At 31.7% G+C, this 27,373-nt stretch overlaps 1 protein-coding gene and 1 long non-coding RNA gene across 3 annotated transcripts; both read right to left on the bottom strand.

Moving 5' to 3' along the window:
- Nucleotides 1-292: 292 nt before the first annotated feature.
- LOC135149736 (uncharacterized) lies at nucleotides 293-19,902 on the bottom strand. 2 transcript variants are annotated; one of them, XR_010287921.1, is made up of 5 exons: nucleotides 19,762-19,902; nucleotides 17,001-17,138; nucleotides 16,761-16,906; nucleotides 12,048-12,124; nucleotides 10,726-11,864 (listed from the first exon to the last, which is right to left on the bottom strand). It is a non-coding gene; the product is annotated as an uncharacterized LOC135149736 (long non-coding RNA). The 2 variants fall into 2 exon arrangements; XR_010287920.1 differs by lacking the exons at nucleotides 10,726-11,864; nucleotides 12,048-12,124 and adding an exon at nucleotides 293-510.
- A 1,930-nt stretch (nucleotides 19,903-21,832) lies between these two features.
- LOC108202989 (ATP-sulfurylase 3, chloroplastic) lies at nucleotides 21,833-27,065 on the bottom strand. The gene is made up of 5 exons (XM_017371663.2): nucleotides 26,367-27,065; nucleotides 23,012-23,417; nucleotides 22,501-22,761; nucleotides 22,332-22,418; nucleotides 21,833-22,198 (listed from the first exon to the last, which is right to left on the bottom strand). Exons 1-5 carry the CDS (start codon nucleotides 26,867-26,869, stop codon nucleotides 22,061-22,063), a joined length of 1,395 nt encoding a protein of 464 aa, XP_017227152.1. The 5' UTR covers nucleotides 26,870-27,065; the 3' UTR covers nucleotides 21,833-22,060.
- Between the last annotated feature and the right edge of the window lie 308 nt (nucleotides 27,066-27,373).

Here is a 27,373-nt window from a genome sequence, read left to right as displayed (position 1 = left end):
GTCCGTAATATTTTGAATGAGGACAAATAAGGATAATATATATAGAACCATCGATAGAAAAATATTTCAAATTTTTTGTTGTTAATTCTAATAAATAAAAATATTATTTTAATACTTTTTACAATTTGAAATGGTAAAATATGAAATGATACTATAATTATATATTTTTAAATATGTAGTCTCAGAAGAGAATGTAAAGTTGATGTTATTATTTTCTATTATTTAATATATTTAATAACTTGAAAGAATCTAGTAAACAGATAATATTAAAAACAGAAAAATCATACCGCTGATATTAATATTATAAGTAATTTTATGAATGGCTTCAATTCAAAAAAGAGTCTTTTTTTTATACATATCTTTTGTAATATTAATATTTTTCATCTGAACCCGAACCTGACTTCTGCAACATCATCATCAGTGTTTTGATTTTCAATTGGAAGGTCAATCTCGGGAAAGTCAGCTTCAGCAACATTCGCATTTTGATTTTCACTTTCACTTTCCATTAATCTGCAAAAAACACATAAATATACTTGATTAGTTTGATTAAAAATATTTCCAATTGAGATGTACGCTTCGAAGAGAGAAAATATTTGTATGTATACCTTTGATTCTTGAAGATTTGATGAGAATATGCGATTGAATTTGATTCGATTTGATCTTATCTGATTTTGTCGAGAGGAGATGAGTTTGTGAAAGAGGCGTTAGTATGAAAGAGGCGGAATGAGTACTGTTTACTACTAGGGTTTAAATCGACACTATCATGGATTGGGCCTAACTATAAGTGGGCTATAGTTTCGAATCGCATCATCGTAGGCTGTGAGTCTGTAATTAATATATATATATATATATAAGGTGAGGTTCAAATTAGAACCAATATTATAAATATTAGAACTTAGGACCAAACACATCCATTAGATGAATGTGAATTTAATGGTCATGATCTACCTAGCTATATATATATAAATTAAAACTACATGCTATTTAACATACTTTATCTTATATATAGATCATTATTACAAATCATAATAATCATTAACTATATACTTACTTACAATAATAATTAATTAATATATATGCATGCAAATCAATCTACAATAACATGTGATTCTCAATCAATTTTAATGATATAATATTACAAAACGCGAGTTTTGTTGCAATACATATAACATTACAAAATACGAGATTCTGCTCCAGTACATATCGAACTCAGATAATATTACAAAACACAAGATTCTGCTACAGTACATTTCTTGCTCATATAATATTATAAAACACGGGAATTTTGCTGCAGTACATATCTAACTCATATAATATATATTACAAAACAAGAGATTCCGCTGCAGTACATGAAATAATAATAAATAAATAAAATCCAAACATACACACTCTAACTCTTCGTATGTTGGAGTTATGTTGCAGTATATATAGATAATAGTGTTATAAAATCTTAATTGGTGTAGATATATAAATTAAAGATCAAATGTATTTTTTTGTTAGAATGATCAAATATGGTTAGTTTCATTAAAATTAAGAATGTGCATTAATTGAATACATGTATATTTAAATACGTACTAATTTAAAACACATTTGAGTTACCTTCATTCAATGACTATTAATGCGGTTCTAAGATTCTAAGTTTAAGCGGTTCTATATGGAACCTGACCCATATATATATATATATATATATATATATATATATATATAGAGAGAGAGAGAGAGAGAGAGAGAGTTGGGCTCAATGGAGACCAAAAACTTTGGAGTCTGTAGAGACTACAAGATCTACCGTTAAAATATTCTGGCAATTAATGGACATAATTAAATATATTTTGTCCTGCATTTCTAGTAATATAATATTAATAATTTACACTATTCTTGTCCTGCATTTCTAGTAATGTATTATTAATATTCTTGTCCTGCATTTCTAGTAATGTATTATTAATATTCTTATCCAGCATTTCTTGTTTTAGTTTTAATTCAAAACTATCTTTATAATTTACACTATTCTTGTCTAGCATTTCTAGTAATGTAATATTAATATTTTGTCTCGCATATTTGTGATATATCTAAGTGTTATTTTGTCTTGCAACGAATTCAATTCGTTGCAGAACAATGACAATGAGTTCAGTGACAATCATAACAATATCCAACTACATCTTTGTTTTGTATGCGATTATTATTTTTATTTGTTAGGATTTCGGTGATTGAACAACAATATTATGGAATTATTATTTTATGTTATGCGGGATTTAGAAGTACTGCTTGTTGTTCACCGATTTAGAAGTGCATGACATGAGAGGGAGATAAAACGAATGTGCAGGACAAATAACATGAGCCCTTGGATGTGTAAGAAATGGATGACTGTGATTAAGTCTCTCCATCCTCCACAAAATTCAGTCTCCATAGAACTTTTCTAACTCTCTCCCTCTATATATATATATATATATATATATATATATATATATATATATATATATATATATATATATATATATATATATATATATATATATATATATATATATATATATATTAAAATAAGCAGGTCGGGTTCGGGTATTCCAGATCAACCCGAAAATGACCCGATTATTTGGGGTAAATTTTAACCCAACCCGAAAGTCAAATTCCCCGGCCCTAATTCGTATTTTTTCGAGTCGGTTTCGGGTCGTGTCGGATTTTGCCACCCCTATCTCTCCTAACATTTTGTAAAGATTGAACGAGGCCAAACAAGGAAATAAAAGCATTGATAAAAACATATTTCAAATTTTTTGTTGTTAATTCTAATACATAAAAATATTATTTTAATACTTTTTACTATTTGGAATGGTAAAATATACAAAAAGATACGATAATTATATATTTCTAAATATATAATCTCGATAGAGAATGTAGTGTTGATGTTTTTATTTTCTATTATTTAATATATTTAATAACTTGAAAGAATCTAGTAAACAAATAATATTAAAAACAGAAAAATCATACCTCTTATATTAATACTATAAAGTAATTTGATGAATGACTTCAATCCTGTAAAGACTCGTATTCAACTACCACGATTTCTAATATTGTCATGGTTTATCATGGCAGAAAAGATAAATTTATGTCGTAGAAAAGAGTGCTTGTGATCCACTTTTGACCTAAATATATGCTTTCGAGTTGAAGAAAGTGTTAAAATATAATACGATTCATATAAATACTCTTTGTAACTCCCTCTTCTTTTCAATAAATTTAATAACAACGTACAAATAACAAGTTGAATACATCAGATTTGTGAATTGTGATCATCCATATCCTAAAACATTTCACAGATTTGTAAAGATTACCAACAGTTCTTGTATCATGTAGGAATGAGATAATTATAGGAGGAAGGGTAAAAAATTATATAATTTATATTATATTTAAGAGCTAACTAGGAGATTCTCGCAGATGCTCCGGCGATTCGGAATGCCTCTATTCATTTCAGCCACATTAAGAATTAGCTCAAAATGAGACTGGATACGCTGTAATTCAACATAAAGTCGCTTCTAGTCTAAAAAACCAACATAAAGTCGCTTCTAGTCTAAAAAACCAACATGCAGTAGTTAAATTTGAAGCTAATATGTAAATGCAATACAATGCTGTACATTGTCTAAACACCTTTACATGTTGTATTTTGCCAGAATATTCAGTTTTAGCTCTACCCACGCACTATATATATCCAAGCAGCACCAGTAGCCAATTCATCCTTTAAACCCTTACCATTTCTTGTTATTTCTTGCAAAGCCTTTGAAAATGAGTTCAAAGTCTAGCCTTCCATTAGTACTTTTTCTGTTTCTCAACCTACTCTTTACAGGACTAGCTGTCAGTAGTTCTGATTGCGACAGTCCTCCAAAACATTCATCAAAACATAAACATAAGCATCATGATCGCAACTCAAACTCACCTCCTATGTCAAATTCAAATCCTCCTAAGCTACCTCCCCGCTTTCCACTTCCTTTAAGTCCCAGGTCCGCGCCTGGCACTCCAGAACTACCTCCAGTAAGTCCCCTGCTTGCATTCCCCAACTCACGAAAATCAGGCACATGCCCCAGAAATGCAATCAGATTTGGGGCATGCACTAAGGTTCTTGGTGGTCTACTAGGCGTCAGAGCTGGAACTGCACCAAAAAAGCCATGTTGCAGACTATTTGGAGGACTTGTGGAGGTAGAGTCAGCTGTTTGTCTATGCACTGCGATTAAAGCTAATGTTCTGGGATCTAATCTTAACATTCCTATATCACTCGGCTTGCTTCTTAACGTTTGTGACATTCAAACTCCGCCAGGCTTCCAGTGTTCCTAAAGGATTAGTCTACTGTTTCTTGTTTTCCAGAATTCCCTTTCATTATCTTCTGTTTTATGGCATTTTCTGCAAACAGCACCACAGTTTTTGAACTGTAACTTTGGCTGAATTTTCAATTATTGAAATACTTGTAATGATTGCATAAATATGTATTGAAATTATGCTAAATATATTCATCTCTTGGAAAATTACCATGAACTATTATTTAATATGCATGATACACATACACTATTAAAGAATAATCTGTTATTGGATCTTCCCTGACTGTAGTTTAGCAGTCGAGATATATCTGTTGTGTGCCGCGCTCCTCACTAGATCCGTCCCAGACAGTCTTCAATGTGAATCGAGTCTTGTGGAAGTTCTGAAAGCGATTCTAGTGGCACAAGGTAAAGATTTCAAGTAATGTATTTCAAAGATTTCAAATGTACAGATAATGCCAAAATACAACCTATTCTTCCTAGGACAGACAGACTAAGCATGGCCACCCTTATTTTCTAATGACATGTTATATGAGCAGGTAAGTCATAATAAGGCACATACATTCCATTCACAATAACTTTAAATCCCTTCAATGCCCGGTTCTAACCCCCCTTCTGCATCTCCAGCCACTCCACAGCGAGCTCCCCGGGGCCTCGCGTGAGTCCTCCCGTTACATTACCAAATTTCAAAAAATCAGGCGCATGTCCAAGAAATGCAAACGCTCCGAAAAAGCCGTGTTGCAGACTATTTGGAGGACTTGTGGAAGCAGAATCAGCTGTTTGTCTATGCACAGCTATCAAAGCCAATGTTCTGGGATTTAATCCTAACATTCCTGTATCATTCGGCTTGGTTCTTAATGTCTGTGATGTTCAAACTCCACCAGGCTTCCAGTGTGCATAAAATTATTTTTATTTTTCCCCAGAATTTCGTTTGTTTATTTTCAGTTGAGGGCTTTTGTTCGGTGTGCCCGCAAAATAGCTACCAGCCTACCACAGTGTTTAAATTGTAACTTTGTCTGATTTTTCAGTTCCTGAATTTCTTGTAATAATTGCACGATCATATATTGAAATGATAATAAATTTAGCTTCCTTTTGAAAATTAAGTAAATTGTAACGTGAAATAATATATACCTCCTATATAAAAATTACACTGAAATGTTATTTACTCTGCATGGTTTCAATTACATTTTGTAAACCGATATCCCATTGTTGTCTAAATGAGGGATGGACGGGGGATTAAAAAGAATGGATAGTTGCGAATTTGAGATTAAAAATTCACGTTTTCAAGAGTATGTTTGACTGAGTTTAAAACTGTGACTCATGACATGTTCGAATACCTACAATGGGTGCCCATTTAGTGCATAGGGACTAGGAAAATGACCTGGTAAGTGAAAAAAATGGTCAGCTTTACTCGATCATATAGTGAAAACTGGCCAAGCTTTACTCGATCATATAGGGAATTCCTAATTTTTGTGATCTACGTCTTGATCAATGAAAATAACACTAATGAAATAGTTTACTTAATTGTTTTAAACAACTTGGTGAATCATAAATATGAAATGTAAAATAATATAATAAAATATTAAATAAGAAGGATTTGGCTAGCTTGAACTCCCAACTATATCTTAGTCCTGATTTGATAAGAGAATATTGTTGATCGATGAAAATAATACTATTACAAATACAATGATATATTTTTCATTTCTGATAGTTGAAATCACAATTCTTAAATCTTTTTTTCCCTCTGAAAACTATATGGCTCAGGTATAATCTTTTCTAGCAACTAGATCTCCAAATTCTTGTTAGTAATAAGCCTTCTTTTTAGAACTTCAAGATGATGCGAGGATAAAGTGTAAACTTTAGAGTTGTGACAAAAATTTACACCGATTTTTAAAAAATTCGTCAAAATTTCAAATTCTCAAAAAGATGCTTAAACTAATTTAGCTCCGCATTTTAAAAGTGTGGCTCCCGTTAAATGTCACTAACGGGAGCCACACTTCTAAAAAGGGGCTAAAGTTTGGTCATTTTTTTGAAAATTTGAAACTCATTTTTACCCTTCTGTCCGTTACTCCGTTAGTAACATTTAACGGGAGCCACACTTTCAAAAAGTGGAGTGAAAATTTGGCCATCTTTCTGAGAATTTGAAACTCTGACCAACTTTTTGGAAATTGGTGTAAATTTTGACCTTGAAGTTTACTCGAGGATAAATTACCACAATCATATTATATCATAACATATTGTATGAATATATCAAAGAGCTCAAGAGAATAAAGAAAATCGTACATACACATAAAATTTAGATATAAAATTCAAATCACAAGATTCTTAACCTTCAAATCTCAGATTTAATTTGTTGCAATATTCAGACATTGATGTGTAATAGTTTTTACTCAGTAATAGATTAAAAGATCTTGAAACAAATCTAAAAAAAAATACACAGTTCGAAAAATATATAGGATTTGGTATTAAAAATATTTTTGAATGATTATAAATACTAATTTTAAGAAAAAACAATTTAAAAATGTTTTGTCAGTTTGAAGATATATTATATTAGCATATTCTTACAAACATTTTCATAAATATCTGTAATAAAATCTATATGATTTTTGGACTCGCTGTTTTTTTTGGAACGCTTTTGGAGTCACAAACAACGTGATGAAATCTTTTGACATTTCCAAATAGCTTGTTGAATTGTCAGAATATAATATAATTGTGATAAACCTCAACCTAACATCGTAAGGTTCTTGGAGAAATAATCACTTAACATGATATTAGAGCTGAGGTTAGCGGGAGATTCGAATTCAACTCCCGTGACTCACCTACATGAGCTCATGTTTATAATTTATTATGAACATGAAAAATGAATTTATGTTCCAATGACCTATGAAATGGTCTTTGAAAGGAAAGAAAATTATGTTGAGACCAATCAAGATATATCTAAGATAACCAACATAACAATCATAATTTAAAAAATATTTAAATAATTATATTTAAATGATCATAGAATTTAAAGGAATTTCTCAAGTATATTATATTATTTAATTAGTATTCTTTACCCACTACCCTAATATCTCATAGAGTCTAGAAATACAACAGGTATGCTTAATGAAATGAAAAGGATTAATTAAAAATTTTGTACACTATTGACTCCATAATAATTACAAAGTAAGGTAATCCGTATATATAATGTATAAAATTACTTATAATATATAACACTCACATCACTTTTTTTTTACTATTTATTTCAAGTGGTTTCACGTCATCCTTCTATAATATCGATCCTATCTACATGAAAATCAAAGTGAACTCACAAAAGACATATAATAAAATAATTTTACACATATTTATGAGACTCTTTTTAGAATTGAAGCCATTCATATAATTACTCTATAGTATTAAATATAAGTGGGGGGGGGTTGTTATGATTTTTCTGTTTTTAATATTATTTGTTTAATAGATTCTTTCAAGTTATAAATACATTAAATAATAGAAATTAATGACATCAATTATACATTCTCTTTGGAGACTATATACTTAAAAATGCTTAATTTATAATATTTTTTAGTATATTTTACTATTCCAAGTAGTAAAAAATATTAAAATAATATTTTTATTTATTAGAAATAATAACAAAAAATTTGAAATATGTTTTTATCAATGTTTCCATATATATTATCCTTGTTTGTCCTCATTCAATCTTTACAAAATGTCCAGAGGGATACAAAATAGGAAAATTCCATTTAGTACCATTGTACTCTTGGCTTTTCTATTTGATACCACATGACCGTTTAGACTTCCGTGTGGCACCACTGAACTACTTATTTTGTACTTAACATAGCATTCTGTTAAATAAACATTAGTAGCAAAGTTAAATAAAAAAAAAATACAGCCTAAAAGAAAAGTTATAAAAAGGGGTGAAGGAAATTAGAATATTTCTTATCCCTTCAAATCCTACCCCTGCCTCCGCCACTACGATCCGACGCCGCCACCACCTTTGTTTTACACCCACACAGACTCTAACTACATGTACACACATATATGAACACACACCCACTTATACCCACATCATCCCTCTCTATTACCTTCGTAATTTCGCAACTCCATTCCTTTGGCCACATCACTTTCTAACGCCGCCACGGAACTTCCTTCTCTGACCTCTGCAACTGATCACAAACGTGACCACACCTCAGTCGGAATTGCTAGCTAGCCACCCACTCCGAACACTCTATCTTCCTCTGCGTGCTCGCGGCTGGGCCGCTACAAGTCAATTTCATCGTTCTCCGTCAAACCCATCAGCAATGATACCACCACAGCCATCAAGAAGCCAGCCAGCCTTTTTTATCCTTCGTTGATTCAACCCCAAGCAGTCAATGGTGACAAAACGCGTCGGCGACGTCATCAGCTGATAAGCGGCTGAGCCGCTGCTTATATACTAAAAACGCGGCCGCGCTGGCCTTCAGCCAGCAAAATCAACTCCCAAAACAATCGACCACCACCAAGCACACCCCCTCGGACCTCTTTTTTCCTCTGTTTGCTCATTTTAATCTTGACATGATAATTACCTCTTCGTGAAGTCCTTTTGCTATCAGATTTGTCTTGGAATCTTCTTCTCTATTCATATAAACTTGCTTCTTTGCTTCCAATTTTCCTTCGTTTTGTTTTTGAGATTGTTCATTAAAACTCATTGTACACAAAGAAAGATCAAAAGAAAGAAAATATTGACGTAGATAAACCTACAGTAAGATATGGTTTTAAAGTAATAGAGTTAGATGGTAGGTGAAAGTTATTTATTATGTTAATAAGTGTTGAGTTTTTTGAAGTTGACTGACTTATAGAACTAAGTGTAAAACATAAATATATACCTTTAATACTCTTTTGGAAAAGGAGAACGACTAATATAAAATAACAACCTATTTTTTCTAAAGCGTCTGTTATATCCTAACAGAGGGAGTATTACGTTTTATTTTAGTCTTTTCTATTTTCTAATTTAACTAAAATATTTGTTTTTAATGGCTTACTAACGTTTTTTCTGACGGAAGGGCATACACGGTACAAAGTCAATAGTTCAGTGGTGCAATATGGAAGTTCAAAAGGTCATGTGGTATCAAAGGAAAAGCCAAATGTACAATAATACAAAATAGAATTTCCCTAAAAAATATCATTGACAAAATTAATTCAAATTAGGCTATAATCTTCATACATTGAGACTGGACTCACAGCTAAATCAAATCTTAATAATTTTCTTTTTATAATAAACACTATGACGTGTTCCAAGCAATCGTAGCCCAAGCTTAGCAGCTTCATCCAAGCTTTATATATATCATCTTCATGAGCCTACAACCAATCTTGCTTTATATATAATTTTTATGTGTTCTATAGTTATAGTTATGTTATAGACACGTGCAAGGCTCAGATTATAGTTCCTAAGTTACTAAATAAAATTGGTTCCTCAATGAACCACACCATATTGGGGGAGGTTCAGTGGGCAACTTTTGATTGGTTCAGTGGGCAACTTTTGATTGAGTAACCTGGTAACACTTAACTATACACTAACGTCGTTAGATCAAAAACAGAACATGTCCTGTTTCAGTTTAACCCCACGTACTCCTCATTTTTTTAATATAGAATTTATGTGTTTTGTAACAATTACTCTATAAAATATATCAGACGTGGAAATCACATGTTCTGTATTTTGTAGTTTTTGTTGAATGTTACTCGATATGAATCTTGTACTTAGTGTTCTGTATTTTTATTAATGATGCATAAATTTTTTGGGCTCACAATATTTTTGTGTTATTTAAATTTTCTGTGTACTGTATATATTTTACCAATGTCCTGTATTTACTGATTATATTGTACTTGTATATGTTATATAATTATTTTTATATTTGTTAATTATTTTATGTACAGTATATTATATTTTAATATTTTGTAATTTTTCTGTGTTCTGTAATTAAATTTTCTGTGTACTGTACATATTTTACCAATGTCCTGTATTTATTAATTACATTCTACTTGTATGTGTTATATAATTATTTTTATATTTTTTAATTATTTTATGTACTGTATATTATTTATTAATATTTTTTAATTTTTATGTGTTCTATAGTTAAATTTTCTGTGTACTGTATAGTGTTTATTAATATTTTGTAATTTTTATGTGTTCTTTTATTTAAATTTTTTGTGTACTGTACATATTTTACCAATGTCCTATATTTATTAGTTACATTCTATTTGTATATGTTATATAATTATTTTCATAACTTTTTAAAAAAAATTATATAATTTTTTATGTATTTTAATATAAGTAGTATAATTTAAGAGCATACCTAAAAATTAAAAATATGGATCATAAAAAGTATGATATTAAAATAAAAAATATTAATAATATGTAATAGAAAATGAAGAATAGAAAAGTATATGTCACATGTGTTTACCTAGTTACTCGGAAAAGGGACTTCCCAACAAAACTAATTTTAATTTTATTATTAAAATTTATATATTATAAGGATCTAGAATAACGCCTTCAAATTCCTATATATATATATCCAAGCAAAAGTTCACTGTTCTTTTCTATACCAAACAGAAGTAGAAATGATGGACTAATGAAATTTGTGGGGAAGGATAATTTTCTGTTCATTTTTTATGCAAATCAGGAGAGAGGGTGACACTCATTCTCAAAATTGACAACGCAAGCAAAAAAGAACAAGAAACAAACTCTTCCTGATCGGGATTTCTACATGGAGACAAAAGAGTTGACCCCTAAAAAACCCTAAACCTTCTCAAAAACTGATACGGGGCGGACCATAAGAGGGGCTGGAGTTGGCCCCAGCCCATGTGGAATTTTGATAGGCCATTAATATTTATATATATGTAAAAGTCCAGCCGGGTGGAAAAAATAAGAACCTGATTAGCCAAATTCATAAATTGTCTCAGTTACTACACTCAAAATACATAACTCTTTTACCCTGTTATTGGTTGGACTTGTGTAATACAAAATTATATATGTTTTCAATTCTTTTAAGCTATTAAAATTTCTTAAATGTGTTTTATGTGTGCTCTCTAGACGGGTCTATAATATTTTATATATTTTCTTAGACTTAATATTGATTTGTTTTTTCTAATTTATTTATAAATTTCAAATAACTAATCCTCTCATTATGTTTAATCGTGAGTTGTTGTAATATATATGTATTTGTGTGTATAAGTCATTTAATTATTTTAGAGAGAATTATATTATATTATATTTATATAGATAAGTGTGAGCGGATGCCAATTGCTTCCGCTTATTACATTCAAAATGAACATGGACTAAATCAAGTCTAGATACATTATGCAGCTTGTCTCTAGTATATACAGGCATATACATATACATCTTCTTCTTTATTTATTTTTTCTTTTAATCTTTCATTCCTCTTCTTCTTCTTCTCCTTTTCTTTTTGATCTTTACTGTCATTTCGTCATTTTTCAAAACGACTTATCTCCGGCGAGTTTTGATTTACATTGCTCCGACGACCTTCAATTTTCCGGCGACGGAGTAGGTGAGCCAGAGTAACACTAGTGCAAGAGCTTTGACAAACATGAATAAACAAGAACTTAGATGATTATTATGTAGATACAATATATACAAATTTATTACGAGTTTATGTATATATACATGATTATACTATATACAACCAATTCCAAATTAATTTTAATTTTTAATTTGAATTTATATATTAATAAGAAGGTCATTAAAATTAGTATTCATACCTGATATTTGATAGGAGCAATTTCTTCATTGTTTAGGAAGAATGTAATGGAAGGTTGTAATGGACGGTTATAGTTACCTGAGAAAATATAACAATTATATAAGTTTAGATTCATTATTATAGGCTCATTGATAAAATCAATATGATATCTTCATATCATGTCAAAATAATTGCAACAATATATTTATATTTTCACTAATATCTTATTTAAGCTAAGAGGCACAATTGACTGTTTTTATTTATCAAGAATTAAAATTGTATTTTCTCTCAAGGAAATGACAAAACCCATTTTAAAAAGGGATTTTTAAGAACTTTAGTTATTATAAGAATGCACTATTTCTGAATTAATATAAATGTTCATGTACGCATCTTTGAAGATAATACAATAATACATACACAATTACACACACACACACACACATATATATATACATACATACATATATAAACACATACCATAAACTTTGGAAGAGTAAATGGATGGAGAAAAAATAAAAAATAATACACACGCATCTATCAAATGGATGATACAATCATTCCAATAAGGATCAATTGATAGAGGAAGAATAACAAATAACCCACACATTTGAATGTTTTTGATAGTGGTGTTAAAACTAAAAAAATAATAAGAGAAAAGTTTATATAACCTTTTTTTGAGTAAGAAAAGTTTATATAACTTAATTTAGTATTTACAATATCATATCCATCACCTATAAAATGGAGTGCTTATATAGATACATAAAAAATTTCTATAAGAGTGCTTAATTTAGTTATTTACCCACCTCCTAGCACCTTCGGGTGTGTTCAAGAAACTTCTTATGTATCTATGTACTTAATATTTTTTATATAATTAGATAAAAGATAAAATTTTATTTATTTATTGGTAAATCACGAATATTTATTCCTAATATATGTAGAAGGATTATTTGTTGAATTATCACATGCACGTGCTAACGTCATACACATACACATATTAATCAATTTAAATATTAATATTTATAATCAAAAATTTTTATAAAAATATTTGTTTGCAAAATTAAGATTTCTACTTTTTTATCGAATTATAAGTAAGTGTTTGAAGTGTACACACATATATATTGTTTTGAAAAATTATTTAGTAATAAATTTTTATAAATTACTTGTGAATTAATAAACTCGTCCATGTATATGCCACAAGTATACTAAGATTATAAATGTGAACAAATTATTAATTTAAAATTAACTACTTATGATTCACTTATTTTTAAGACAAGTATAGTATAATAATTTGTTTGTAATAATATTAATTTTCACACAGGACTAAACTAAAAAAAAAGTATAAAATGCGCCTAAATCATGTGGAATATGTAATGGACCTCAAACTTTTGGGCCTAGTTTGACTTGTGCATTATGTAGTTGGGTTGGTTGGGCTCTCAGTCACTTATCCACCTCCTAGCACCTTCAGGTTTGTTCCAGAAATTTTTTATGTATCTATATAAGCACTCCATTTTATAGGTGATGGATATGATATTGTAAACACTAAATTAAGTTATATAAACTTTTCTTACTCAAAAAAAGTTATATAAACTTTTCTCTTATTATTTTTTTAGTTTTAACACCACTATCAAAAACATTCAAATGTGTGGGTTATTTGTTATTCTTCCTCTATCAATTGATCCTTATTGGAATGATTGTATCATCCATTTGATAGATGCGTGTGTATTATTTGTTATTTTTTCTCCATCCATTTACTCTTCCAAAGTTTATGGTATGTGTTTATATATGTATGTATGTGTATATATATATATATATATATATATATATATATATATATATATATATATATATATATATCTGTGTGTGTGTGTGTGTGTAATTGTGTATGTATTAATGTATTATCTTCAAAGATGCGTACATGAACATTTATATTAATTCAGAAATAGTGCATTCTTATAATAACTAAAGTTTTTAAAAACCCCTTTTTAAAATAGGTTTTGTCCTTCCTTGAGAGAAAATACAATTTTAATTCTTGATAAATAAAAACAGTCAATTGTGCCTCTTAGCTTAAATAAGATATTAGTGAAAATATAAATATATTGTTGCAATTATTTTGACATGATATGAAGATATCATATTGATTTTATCAATGAGCTTATAATAATGAATCTAAACTTATATAATTGTTATATTTTCTCAGGTAACTATAACCGTCCATTACAACCTTCCATTACATTCTTCCTAAACAATGAAGAAATTGCTCCTATCAAATATCAGGTATGGATACTAATTTTAATGACCTTCTTATTAATATATAAATTCAAATTAAAAATTAAAATTAATTTGGAATTGGTTGTATATAGTATAATCATGTATATATACATAAACTCGTAATAAATTTGTATATATTGTATCTACATAATAATCATCTAAGTTCTTGTTTATTCATGTTTGCCAAAGCTCTTGCACTAGTGTTACTCTGGCTCACCTCCTCCGTCGCCGGAAAATTGAAGGTCGTCGGAGCAATGTAAATCAAAACTCGCCGGAGATAAGTCGTTTTGAAAAATGACGAAATGACAGTAAAGATCAAAAAGAAAAGGAGAAGAAGAAGAAGAATAAGAGGAATGAAAGATTAAAAGAAAAAATAAATAAAGAAGAAGATGTATATGTATATGCGTGTATATACTAGAGACAAACTGCATAATGTATCTAGACTTGATTTAGTCCATGTTCATTTTGAATGTAATAAGCGGAAGCAATTGGCATCCGCTCACACTTATCTATATAATAAAATATAATTCTCTGTAAAATAATTAAATGACTTATACACACAAATACATATATATTACAACAACTCACGATTAAACATAATGAGAGGATTAGTTATTTGAAATTTATAAATAAATTAGAAAAAACAAATCAATATTAAGTCTAAGAAAATATATAAAATATTATAGACCCGTCTACAGAGCACACATTTAAGAAATTTTAATAGCTTAAAAGAATTGAAAACATATATAATTTTGTATTACACAAGTCCAACCAATAACAGTGTAAAAGAGTTATGTATTTTGAGTGTAGTAACTGAGATAATTTATGAATTGGGCTAATCAGGTTCTTATTTTTTCCACCCGGCTGGACTTTTACATATATATAAATATTAATGGCCTATCAAAATTCCACCTGGGCTGGGGCCAACTCCAGCCCCTCTTATGGTCCGCCCCGTATCAGTTTTTGAGAAGGTTTAGGGTTTTTTAGGGGTCAACTCTTTTGTCTCCATGTAGAAATCCCGATCAGGAAGAGTTTGTTTCTTGTTCTTTTTTGCTTGCGTTGTCAATTTTGAGAATGAGTGTCACCCTCTCTCCTGATTTGCATAAAAAATGAACAGAAAATTATCCTTCTCCACAAATTTCATTAGTCCATCATTTCTACTTCTGTTTGGTATAGAAAAGAACAGTGAACTTTTGCTTGGATATATATATATATATATATAGGAATTTGAAGGGGTTATTCTAGATCCTATTTTCAAACTTTCATACTCCTTATCCTTCAGCCCCGTTCATACTTCTTTCTCCATCTCGGCCCAACTTCAAAACGCGGCGGAGCCGCCACTATTCCGGCAAAGCTCCAACCCCATACTTGAAGCCGCCCAGACCTCCGCTACAATCATCCTTCCTCCATCTCCACCTTCACCTCCACCATCTCCACCACCGTCACCACCATCTGAATCGAAAACGTGAACAGATCTGGAGATTCAAAGTAGTTTCTGGAACATATCTGAAAATTCTGGGCAGTTTCTACAAGTTTTCACTATTTCCTACAACACATATCACTAAATCCTAAAGAGAATATCACTAAATTGTACTGAGAATATCACTAACTTGTATTGGTTTCTAGTTTTTATTTTAAGAGTGGTTTCTATTTGATCATGAGCCTATATATATATAGGCTAGTGATCAAATACAAACCATTCTTAAAATACAAACTAAGAATCTTCTATTTTACACTATCTACGCACCCCATTTGCATGACCCATCATCCAACCACCTATCTCGATCCCGAACACCACCCTGCCACCCCTCCACTCAGCCCCACTGGTCGGCAAATTTGCTAATAAATTCGTTGGTCGCTGTTATATATTTTAGTGATATTCGCTTCAGAAATTAGTGATTACTGCTTTAGAAATTAGTGATCACTACTTCAGAAATTAGTGAAATAAAGAGAACAGAGAACAGAATATGGACAGAATATGATGATTCCCTATTTTTGATGATCAAATATATTGATGTTATTTGATGGTTGTAGCGGCTTTGGTAGTATATATTGGATGATTGTGATGATATATATAGATTGTATGTGTAGATATAAGGTATATATATGTAGATGAGTCAGTAGTTTTTAGTTTGTATTTTAGCTTGGTATGTATTGGAGTAGAACTATATATATATATATATATATATATATATATATATATATATATATATATATATATATATATATATATATATATATATATATATAAAGCTTGGATGAGGCTGCTAAGCCTCGGCTAGGATTTGCTTGGGGCGCGTCCCAATGTTTACTATAAGAAAAACTATTAAGATTTGATTTAGCTACGAGTATGGATGTATGAAGACAATAGTCTAATTGAAATTCATTATGTCCATAATATTTTGTATCTCCCCTTAGGGGTGGCAATTTCGTTTAATGGGTCTGGTTCGTGTTGGGTTGGACGTACCTGGTTTTTTTTCTTCCGGACACGAACCTGACTCGACTTCTACAACATAATCATCAGTGTTTTGATTTTCAGCAGGAGGGTCAATCTCGGGCAGGTCAGCTTCAGCAACATTCGCGTTTTGATTTTCACTTTCACTTTTCATTAATCTGCATAAACACATAAACATACTTGATTAGTTTGATTACAAATATTTCCAATTGAGATGTATGCTTCGAAGAGAGAAAATATCTGTATGTATACCTTTGATTCTTTGAAGATTTGATGCAAAAATGCGATTTGATTTGATCTTATCTGGTTTTGTCGAGAGGAAGGTCAATCTCCGGCAAGTCGGCTTCCGCAACATTCGCGTTTTGATTTTCACTTTCACTTTCCATTAATCTGCAAAAAACACATAAACATACTTGATTAATTTGATTAAAAATATTTCCAATTGAGATGTAAGCTTCGAAGAGAAAAAATATTTGTATGTATACCTTTGATTCTTTGAAGATTTGATGAGAATATGCGATTGAATTGGTTCGATTTGATCTTATTTGATTTTGTTGAGAGGAGATGGGTTTGTGAAAGAGGCGTTAGTATGAAAGAGGCGGAATGAGTACTGTTTACTGCTAGGGTTTATATCGACACTATTATGGATTGGGCCTAACTGTAAGTGGGCTTTAATTTCGAATTGCATCATATATATTAAAATAAGCAGGTCGGGTTCGGGCATTCCGGGTCAACCCGAAAATGACCCGATTATTTGGGGTAAATTTTAACCCAACCCGAACCCGACCCGAAAGTCAAAAACTCCGACCCTAATTCGTATTTTTTCGAGTCGGTTTCGGGTCGTGTCGGATTTTGCCACCCCCTATCTCTCCTGACATTTTGTAAAGATTGAATGAGGCCAAACAAGTAAATAAAAGCATTGATAAAAACATGTTTCAAATTTTTTGTTGTTAATTCTAATAAATAAAAATATTATTTTAATACTTTTTACTATTTAGAATGGTAAAATATATGAAAAGATACGATAATTATATATTTTTAAATATATAATCTCGATAGAGAATGTAGTGTTGAGAGAATGTAGTGTTGATGTCTTTATTTTCTATTATTTAATATATTTAATAACTTGAAAGAATTTAATAAACAAATAATATTAAAAACAGAAAAATCATACCCCTTATATTAATACTATAAAGTAATTTGATGAATGGCTTCAATCCTATAAAGACTCGTATTCAACGACCACAATTTCTAATATTGTCATGGTTTATCATAGCACAAAAGATAAATTTAATTATATCCTAAAAAAGAGTGCTTGTGATCCACTTTTGACCTAAATATATGCTTTCGAGTTGAAGAAAATGTTAAAATATAATACGATTCATATAAATACTCCTTGTAACTCCCTCTTATTTTCAATAATTTTAATAACAACGTACAAATAACAAGTTGAATACATCAGATGAATTGTGATTATCCATATCCTAAAACATTTCACAGATTTGTAAAGATTACCAACAGTCCAAGATGTATCATGTAGGAATGAGATAATTATAGGAAGAAGGGTAAAGAATTATATAATTTATATTATATTTAAGAGCTAACTAGGAGATTCTCGCAATGCTCCGGCGATTCGGAATGCCTCTATTCATTGGCTCCCTTTCATTTATAACTAATTTGTTCGACCACTTTTCAAAAACAAACAGTTTTTTTTCGAGTTTTCAAAACCAACCAGTCTAATTCATTCGAAAAATGGCGACCCAAACCAAAACAAAATCCCAGTAAGGGGCGCCCTTTCAAAGGGCCACCCATAATGCCCATATGGGGCGCCCTCCCAAAGGGCGACCCTGACTTATTTTTTAAAAAAAAATTCAATAATCGGAAAATTCTTATATATTATTTATATTATTATATTTTATAATATTATATTATATAATGATTTAATATAAAAAATCATATAATGATATTGTTTTACACGGGCGACCCTAGCCTATTTTTTTTTTAAATCATTAATTATCTATTCTTATACATTATTTGTGATATTATATTTTATATTATTATATTATGTAATGATATAATATAATATTATAGATTGTAATATTTAAATATTTAAGCTCATATTGGAGTATAATTTAAAAGGTAATTATATATATATATATATATATATATATATATATATATATAATTCAAGTTTTAGTAAGTATCTAATTAATAATGTTGTAATTACATAGCTAGTAATAAAATTGTGAATTTAATATATTTTCAATTTTTTAATTTTTCTAATTTTAATATATCTAATATTTCTAATTTTTAATATATCTAATTGAAAATTTAATATATTTTCTATTTTCTAATTTTTAATATATTTTTTGAATATTCGAATATTATATGTTTGTCTAATTTTTAATATATCTAATTCAAAATTTAATTCGAATATTATATCTAATTTTTTTTAATATATTAATTTTAATATTATATTTATATATTAATTCGAATATTATATCTATATATTAATTCAAAAATGTTATATGTTTTTTCTTCGATTTATTTATATATGCTTATAATTTAATAATTCGAATATTATATTAATATATCTATATTATTTTCCAATTGTTTTTGGTAATTTTTTCACTTTAGATTTTAATATAGTAATATTAATTCCAAATATATTAATATTTCTATTTTACGTTTTAAATTATGCTTTTAATATATTAAATCGAATTATAATAATATTTTGAGTTTCGGTTTTCCTATATTACCACCTATATGACTATTTTCGAACATTAATTTATTAATTTTCAACCACAAAATGTTAAAATCATGAAGTTAGCCTAAATATAAATCCTAAAGAAATCCTAAAACGTACCTTTAATTTCAAACATAAATCTAAAAATTATTAAACTATTTCAAATTTCAAAATTTAATACCGAATATAAGACAAGAAATTAATTAAAATCAAAGCATTATACATACATATATATACACTATTTTCGAGATAGAATCAAGAAAATACCTTAAAATTAATGTTAATCGGGATTTGAATGTGTTGATGAAGCTTGAAATGGCGACCTTCTCCTCCCCTTTCTTCTCTTCGGCTACCCTCTCTCTTTTCTTCTCTTCCTCCTACCGCCCGCCGCACTTCACTTTGTTTTTCTGCCCCTCTTGCTATTTCGGCTGCGGCTGTTTTAAACTATAGTAGGGCACACGTGGCCGCCCGTGACAGGGCCGGCCACGTCAGTTGAACTCCGCTTGGGACGCCATTTCAAACGGCGACCCTTACTAGAATTTTGTTTAGTTTGGGTCGCCCCTTGAAAGGGCGCCCAATTCTGTTATAATTTTTTGGTTTGGGTCGCCATTTTTCATATGAATTAGACTGGTTAGTTTTGAAAACTCGAAAAAAAACTCGTTAGTTTGAAAATTGGTTGAACAAACTGGTCAAAGGGAGCCTCTATTCATTGCAGCTACATTAAAGAATTAGCTCAAAATGAGACAGGACCTACTGTAATTCAACATAAAGTCGCTTCTAGTCTAAAAAACCAACATGCAGTAGTCGTTAAATTTGAAGCTAATATGGAAATGCAATACAGTGCTGTACATTGTCTAAACACCTTTACATGTTGTCATTTTTCCAGAATATTCAGTTTTAGTTCTACCCATGCGCACTATATATATCCAAGCAGCATCAGTAGCCAATGTATCCTTAGACCCTTACCTCCCTTGTTATTTCTTGCAAAGCCTTTGAAAATGAGTTCAAAGTCTAGCCTTCCATTATTTCTTTTTCTGTTTTTCAACCTTCTCTTTTTGGGATTGGTAGCAAGTAGCTCTGACTGTGAGAGTCCTCCAAAACATTCATCAAAACATAAACATAAGCATCATGACCGCAACTCAAACTCACCTCCTATGTCAAATTCAAATCCTCCTAAGCTACCTCCCCGCTTTCCACTTCCTTCAAGTCCCAGGTCCGCGCCTGGCACTCCAGAACTACCTCCAGTAAGTCCTCCGCTTGCATTCCCCAACTCACGAAAATCAGGCACATGCCCCAGAAATGCAATCAGATTTGGGGCATGCACTAAGGTTCTTGGTGGTCTACTAGGCGTCAGAGCTGGAACTGCACCAAAGAAGCCATGTTGTAGACTATTTGGAGGACTTGTGGAGGTAGAGTCAGCTGTTTGTCTATGCACTGCGATTAAAGCTAATGTTCTGGGATCTAATCTTAACATTCCTATATCACTCGGCTTGCTTCTTAACGTTTGTGACATTCAAACTCCGCCAGGCTTCCAGTGTTCCTAAAGGATTTGTCTACTGTTTCTTGTTTTCCAGAATTCCCTTTCATTATCTTCTGTTTTGTGGCATTTTCTGCAAACAGCGCCACAGTTTTTGAACTGTAACTTTGGCTGAATTTTCATTTTTTGAAATACTTGTAATGATTGCATAAATATGTATTAAAATTATGGTAAATATATCGTCTCTTGGAAAATTACCATGAACTATTATTTAATATGCATGATACACATACACTATTAAAGAATAATCTGTAATTGGATCTTCCCTGACTGTAATTTAGCAGTCGAGATATATCTGTTGTGTGCCGCGCTCCTCACTAGATCCGTCCCAGACAGTCTTCAATGTGAATCGAGTCTTATGGAAGTTCTGAAAGCGATTCTAGTGACACAATATTTCAAATGTTTCGTATATGTACAGATAATGCCAAAATACAACCTATTCTTCCTAGGACAGACAGACTAAGCATGGCCACCCTTATTTTCTAATGACATGTTATATGAGCAGGTAAGTCATAATAAGGCACATACATTCCATTCGCAATAACTTTAAATCATGTAAATCATGTAAGAAAAATCATTATATTCACAAAATGATATTAAAAGAAAATCATACCAGCTGCATCTTTCTGAATTTAACACATGCAGAAGTGGAGTAAGGTCCCCTGAAACATTACTAAAGAAAACACATATCGATGATCTTGAAGGGAGTGAAAATATTATGTCTCGACTCAAAAAATAAACTTCATATACTCTGAGATATATAATTGAAATAATATTATATATACAATCTACAACGCAGTATATCACAATTTTATATGTAATTTTCAATAATCAACAATATGTTACATTCCTGCAAGTCTGCACATAGCACACTAGAGTACAACATTCCGGCAAACCATGTTCATAATTACAGACAGAGGCAAGGTCTATTTATTTCCTTCAAAGTGCCTCTTGTTATTCACTAAATATATTGCATGAGAAAAAGCCATGTCGGGAATATTTCACACATATGGCAACATTTTCACACCATTAAGCTGGTACTGGTTCGGATACTTTACCAGATCCTGCAAGTGCCAAACTGTCATAGTAATCCACTAACACTTGCCAACCACCTGGACACATAAATCCATCAGGAGGATTTTCTCTGTTCTTCGCAAGAGTTCGCATCTGTAAACCGCAATCAACCATATAAGAATATAAACAATAAAATAGCAAAATAATACAGGCATGGACACACTATAAGCAATCTTCCAAACATCAACAGAAAACGTTGGTCACTATTCTTTGAAAATAGTAATACCTTGGTACCCGAGATAAAGAGGAAGTCCTGTGCCCTGGAAGGATCAAAGAATGCCATCTTACTCTGGGTTTTATCATATGCTGCAACCTGCAATCATCATGAATGATATATAAGTGGCATACTCTACACTGGAAAATATATAGCTATTTAGCAGATAAGATGTGCATACCTTGAAAGGAAGGATATTTAGCCGTTCCAGCCCGGGCGCCATGCTCAATACCTTCTTTCCATGGTCAGCATCATATAAATCTCTATCTTCCAAAGGATGGCCCATACCAGCAGGGTCACGACCAACAATGTAGAAGTTCGCACCGGCATTGATTCGTGCCTTTGCATGCCACTGCACCTCAGTTGGACCAGCATAATGCATGGGAGAAGGAAATATTGAAACCACAGTAGTCTCTGGATCAAGTACACCATCTTCAAGCACCTAAACGAGCATTACCAAACTGGATGAGTGCACAGGGTGCTTTAAAGTAATAGCTAAATCCTGCAAGATGCCCGGTACCTGGTTCTAACCTAAAATTAAATATTTACTCCATTTAACTGAAATTAATTACTAAAATTGTACTCGTAAGAATTTATTTGAAAAGCATAGGAGTGCATGATTTCAAAGGAAGGAGTTTCTTGGAGAAGGGTATAACATTAAGATGAAGAACAAATCTAAATGATTGACAAACCTTCTCATGTTGCTTCATTCGCCAGCTAAGTGGGACATCATCGGCTTTTGTGAAGCCTCCCAATGGATGAAGCAACAGGATTGGATTTTTGTACCCCATATCAAGAAGTCTGCGACGTGTGTCAGTCATGAGCAAAGCATGACCATTGTGCACAGGATTTCTCAGCTGGAAAGCAAACACTGCATCAGCATTACGCCTTGTGAATTCTTCACGAAGCTCGGAAGGGGATAGTCGGAACCGATCAAGACCATCATTGTACTTAATCGGTTCAATAACCTCTAAATCACCTCCAAGCAGCCAGTTTCCAGAATTTTTTATGGCTTCCTCAACATAGGGTAGACCAGGGGCAGTTGTACCCCATGTCCTTGCTATTCTTTCTTCTTTGTTATGCTTGTAAACCTCAATACTGCAATTAGGACAATATATAAATCCAACAAGAAGTTAGAAAAAAGTTGGCGCCATAAAGCATCAAGAACTGGAATTTGGAAATATCTACACACAGGTTGTGCACTGGTAACCTAGAAAAAAGGTAAGAAACTTGAAAGGAAAAAATGACTTCAGAGTTCTCCAAGCTAGTATATATGTATAACCAGATCCTCCAAAAAAATATTAAAGAAGTTATATTTTGTTGAGACAGATAATTTTGAATCTGTCAAATTCAGCAATTAAGAAGATCTAGACCACATAAATTTGGTTAGCTATCAAAAACATAGCCATTTGGCATTGGTTTACACAACCAGTTCCTTATCAGTCTTCGCCTGATCCTGATTAAAGTAGTCCAGAAACAGCTACTGAATTTGGCACTGGGGTTATCAATTTATAACAATATTTAGGAGATCTTAGCCATAGAAACTTTTTGAAGAAAGTTCTGGACTTAGGAATAGAGTAAAATATCTTAGCCACAGAAACTCTTCCGTGTAATAGTCCCATAATATAAACTTCGCATTCCGTGGATAAGGCAGACCACACCTACCTTCTGTGTTGGTGAGAGTTCATATATTTAGAAATAACATTCTACACAAACAGCTACCTTCTGAGTTCATGCCTTCAAACACAGAAAATTCAAATCTTAGACATTGAGTCTCTTATCTTTGCAAGTACAGAACGCTGCTAGAAGTTGCTACAAAACCTCGAATTTGGTAGTAGACGGTCCAGTTGCTTCAGGACACTTGAAGTAATGGAGTCTTTGTCATAACTGATTAGAGTCATTCAATATTGATCCTTCGATAATTTTATCTTAGTTCTTCAATATTATCTATCACGTGCACATTCTCTTCAATATCGTCCACTCAGCTCTCAACTTATTTTGTTGTCCTGACCTGGTATATTGTAACAGTACACACACACACACACACATAATCTAAACGGAAACCAAAAAGTGACACTCTTATCAAAAAACACGCAAGCTTAGGTGATATTCAAGAGAACAACCACTCTCACAAATCAATATCATCAATCCTCCAAGTAAAAAACGAAGTCTTCATATTAATCCAAACAGTAGTCTGTAGTCCTAAATCAAAATTGAAATACAATTAATCTCACACCTGCAAGTTCCATCACGTACCACTAATTCCAATAACTCATAGTATTTTAAACTGGTAGACAGAAAATTACCTGCACTTATTGTGTTTTTTATGATGTGATATGATTTTAGTAGTTTGAGTAGGGGGGCTAAGAGTATCAAAAAGTCACACGCCATTTATTTTGGTACAAAGTGGCACAGAGAGTAATAACATGTGGCCCTCACGTGCAGCTTTGTTGTGACCTGCTACTATTAGATGCAGCGGTGCCAAAATAAATATAAAGCATGACTATTGTGTTTTAAAGAAAGTAGAAAGCAAAAGAGTAAATGATGTCAATTTTCAGTTATAGCGTAATAAACTGAGTAAAAATTAATTAACAATGATGATGAAGTTCTTAAATTTGAATATACTAGTCATAATCCATATATTTTAATCGTATGTCCCTCCTACAATTATCCAAGATCAATGCTACACCAATCCCCACACGTCAATCCCTGCCCTTATGATAAATAGAATCGCATAGGATATCTGTGTCGAACAATGTTTGAGTGTAGGCCTAATGTTCTGCTCTAGGACACTGTTTGAATCAGCACCAACATTCTTCTTGTATGATTAATATGCTTACATTGGGACTGGAGCGACAAATTAATAGGAACAAAAACTACAAGGTAAGACTTTAGATGGTATCCTTAGTAGTCATGTCGTGATCATTTCCCTTATATTTCACATGTCACACTAATGTAGTGAGCATGAAGGTGTCCCTGGCGTTCTAGTCCAGTGGATATCCCTCTTCTCTTGGTAACAAGAGGTCGAGGTTTAAAGCCTCGTTAAGGCACAAATGGGTGAGTTTATAAAGATCAGAAGTCCAAGTTGTTTTTTTTTGTTCTATAATATAGCTTAGAACAAGATTTACTTCACGATTGGCCTTGCTCTTAGGTAAATATAGAACAAAACATTGAAGGGGGAGTGCTATTTTAGAACCAAAAACCCCTTTTCTGTTCTAAATTATAGAGATAGCCACACTTATTTTAACATCACGCTTGGCTTGCTTTTACTCTACCAAACTCCTTTCATACTCAACCAAACTCCTCTACCAATATAATTAGCTCAAAAGTTCAAAAAGTGGTCACACAATAATCTGGTTAATGAGCAAAAGGTGGTTGAATATTCAATGACCTTAATTTGAGCCCCGTACTCTACCAAACTGGCAAACTCCTCTACCTGTTTAGTTTAGCACACGTGCCATAAAACGACCACAAAATAATCATTCTTGCCTAGCATTTCAACTTTCAAGCAATCATCTTAACATCATCAACCTAATCCAGCTCAGCATTAAGCACATAAATAATATCATGGCCCCTATGGTAGAAGAAAAAAGGACAAAAACAGCTAACTTAATTCATAAACAGCATCCTAGCAATGTAGCTTAATAGATACCCTCTAAAGATTTGGCAAATAAGAGTTTCAGATTTAGCATTTTAAATTTATGTAATCAACTGTTGCGTAATATATATGACATGCTTTTACAGAAAAGGAGCTATTGTAATGTAAATGCTCTGTATGCAAATAGGTTAGGTATCCTTATACCGCCTAAATGCCACAACAAACATTAGTCGTGGACTTGTACCATATATATAAATATTATAAATTTTAAGCAACAACCAACGTTAGCCAGGGACCTAAATCGAAATATATAGATAGTAATTAGTTAATAACATAAGCAACAACCAACATTAGTCGTCAACGCGGACCAATACATATAAAAAGGACAATATATAAAAACAACACATTTTAAAAAATGAAGGAATAAAGTTAGGCAAAAAAGGCCATACTTGCTCAAAATTGCAACCAAATTCTCATCCTTATCAACAAGAGCAACCGAAGTGGAGGCACCAATCAAACTCTTCTGAGAATCATCAATGGCAAGAACAATAGGCAACGACATGTTAACAAAGGAACCATCACTCATTCTGAGTGAATTGAAATGAAGTGTTTGGAGGAACTCGGATTCTCTCATGAACCCTTTAAGTGGGCTAGCCCACCCTTCACTTAACACATGGACCCATTCAAGATCAACCTTCGAAAGCTTGATTTGAGGCAATGAATCCACCTGGGCCTTCCTCAAATCCCTCTCTGATGGCTTCACAATTAGGTCAACCAGTTTCCCGCCATCCGGGTCGATGAGCCCACAAGAAATCTTGGGGTTGCTGGACCGGGTTTTTGGGAAGATGGGGTTGGTTTTGAGGGGGGATATGAAATGGGTTTTGAAGGGTTTTGGAAATGAATGCGAGGAGATTGGAGTTTTGAGGAAGAGAGCTGTAGACATGGTCGCCATGGGAGGTTTGTATCTATAGCTTCATGATTTCTTGATTGTTTTGTAGGAGTTGTTAGTTGTTTCGGTCGTTATATTAATGTGAAAGTGGAGGGTAGTGATGGAATTACATACGTCTTGGTATATTCTTGTGAGGACCAAGAAGAAGAAGTACAAATTTGACACTACTTAAAAAAAGTTTAATTGACGGAAGATCGTCAAGTGAGTATAAAAAGGCAATATTTAATTAATACTCTTAAAATTTGAAACACAAAATATTTCATCTCGATTGTATTCTAATGCTCGATATTCGGATATTTGAATATGGGTAATGCTATACATTTCAGGAATTTTTCTAAATTTTTTTGTTAAATGATATGACAAGACAAATAAAAAATTATGTCTACATGATTGATGTGGTCTGTGAATATACAGGGGTCTCATTATTATTAAAATGAAAATGAATGCAGTTAATTAAACTTCTCCTACATATCATTCGGGATAATTTTTTGAATATCTAGCGTTTTC

This window comes from Daucus carota, chromosome 9 (genome assembly GCF_001625215.2).
Source record: "Daucus carota subsp. sativus chromosome 9, DH1 v3.0, whole genome shotgun sequence".
Taxonomy (NCBI): Eukaryota; Viridiplantae; Streptophyta; class Magnoliopsida; order Apiales; family Apiaceae; genus Daucus; species Daucus carota.
The sequence above is the reverse complement of the archived record's forward strand: the minus strand, read 5'-3'. Positions and strand labels throughout refer to the sequence as shown.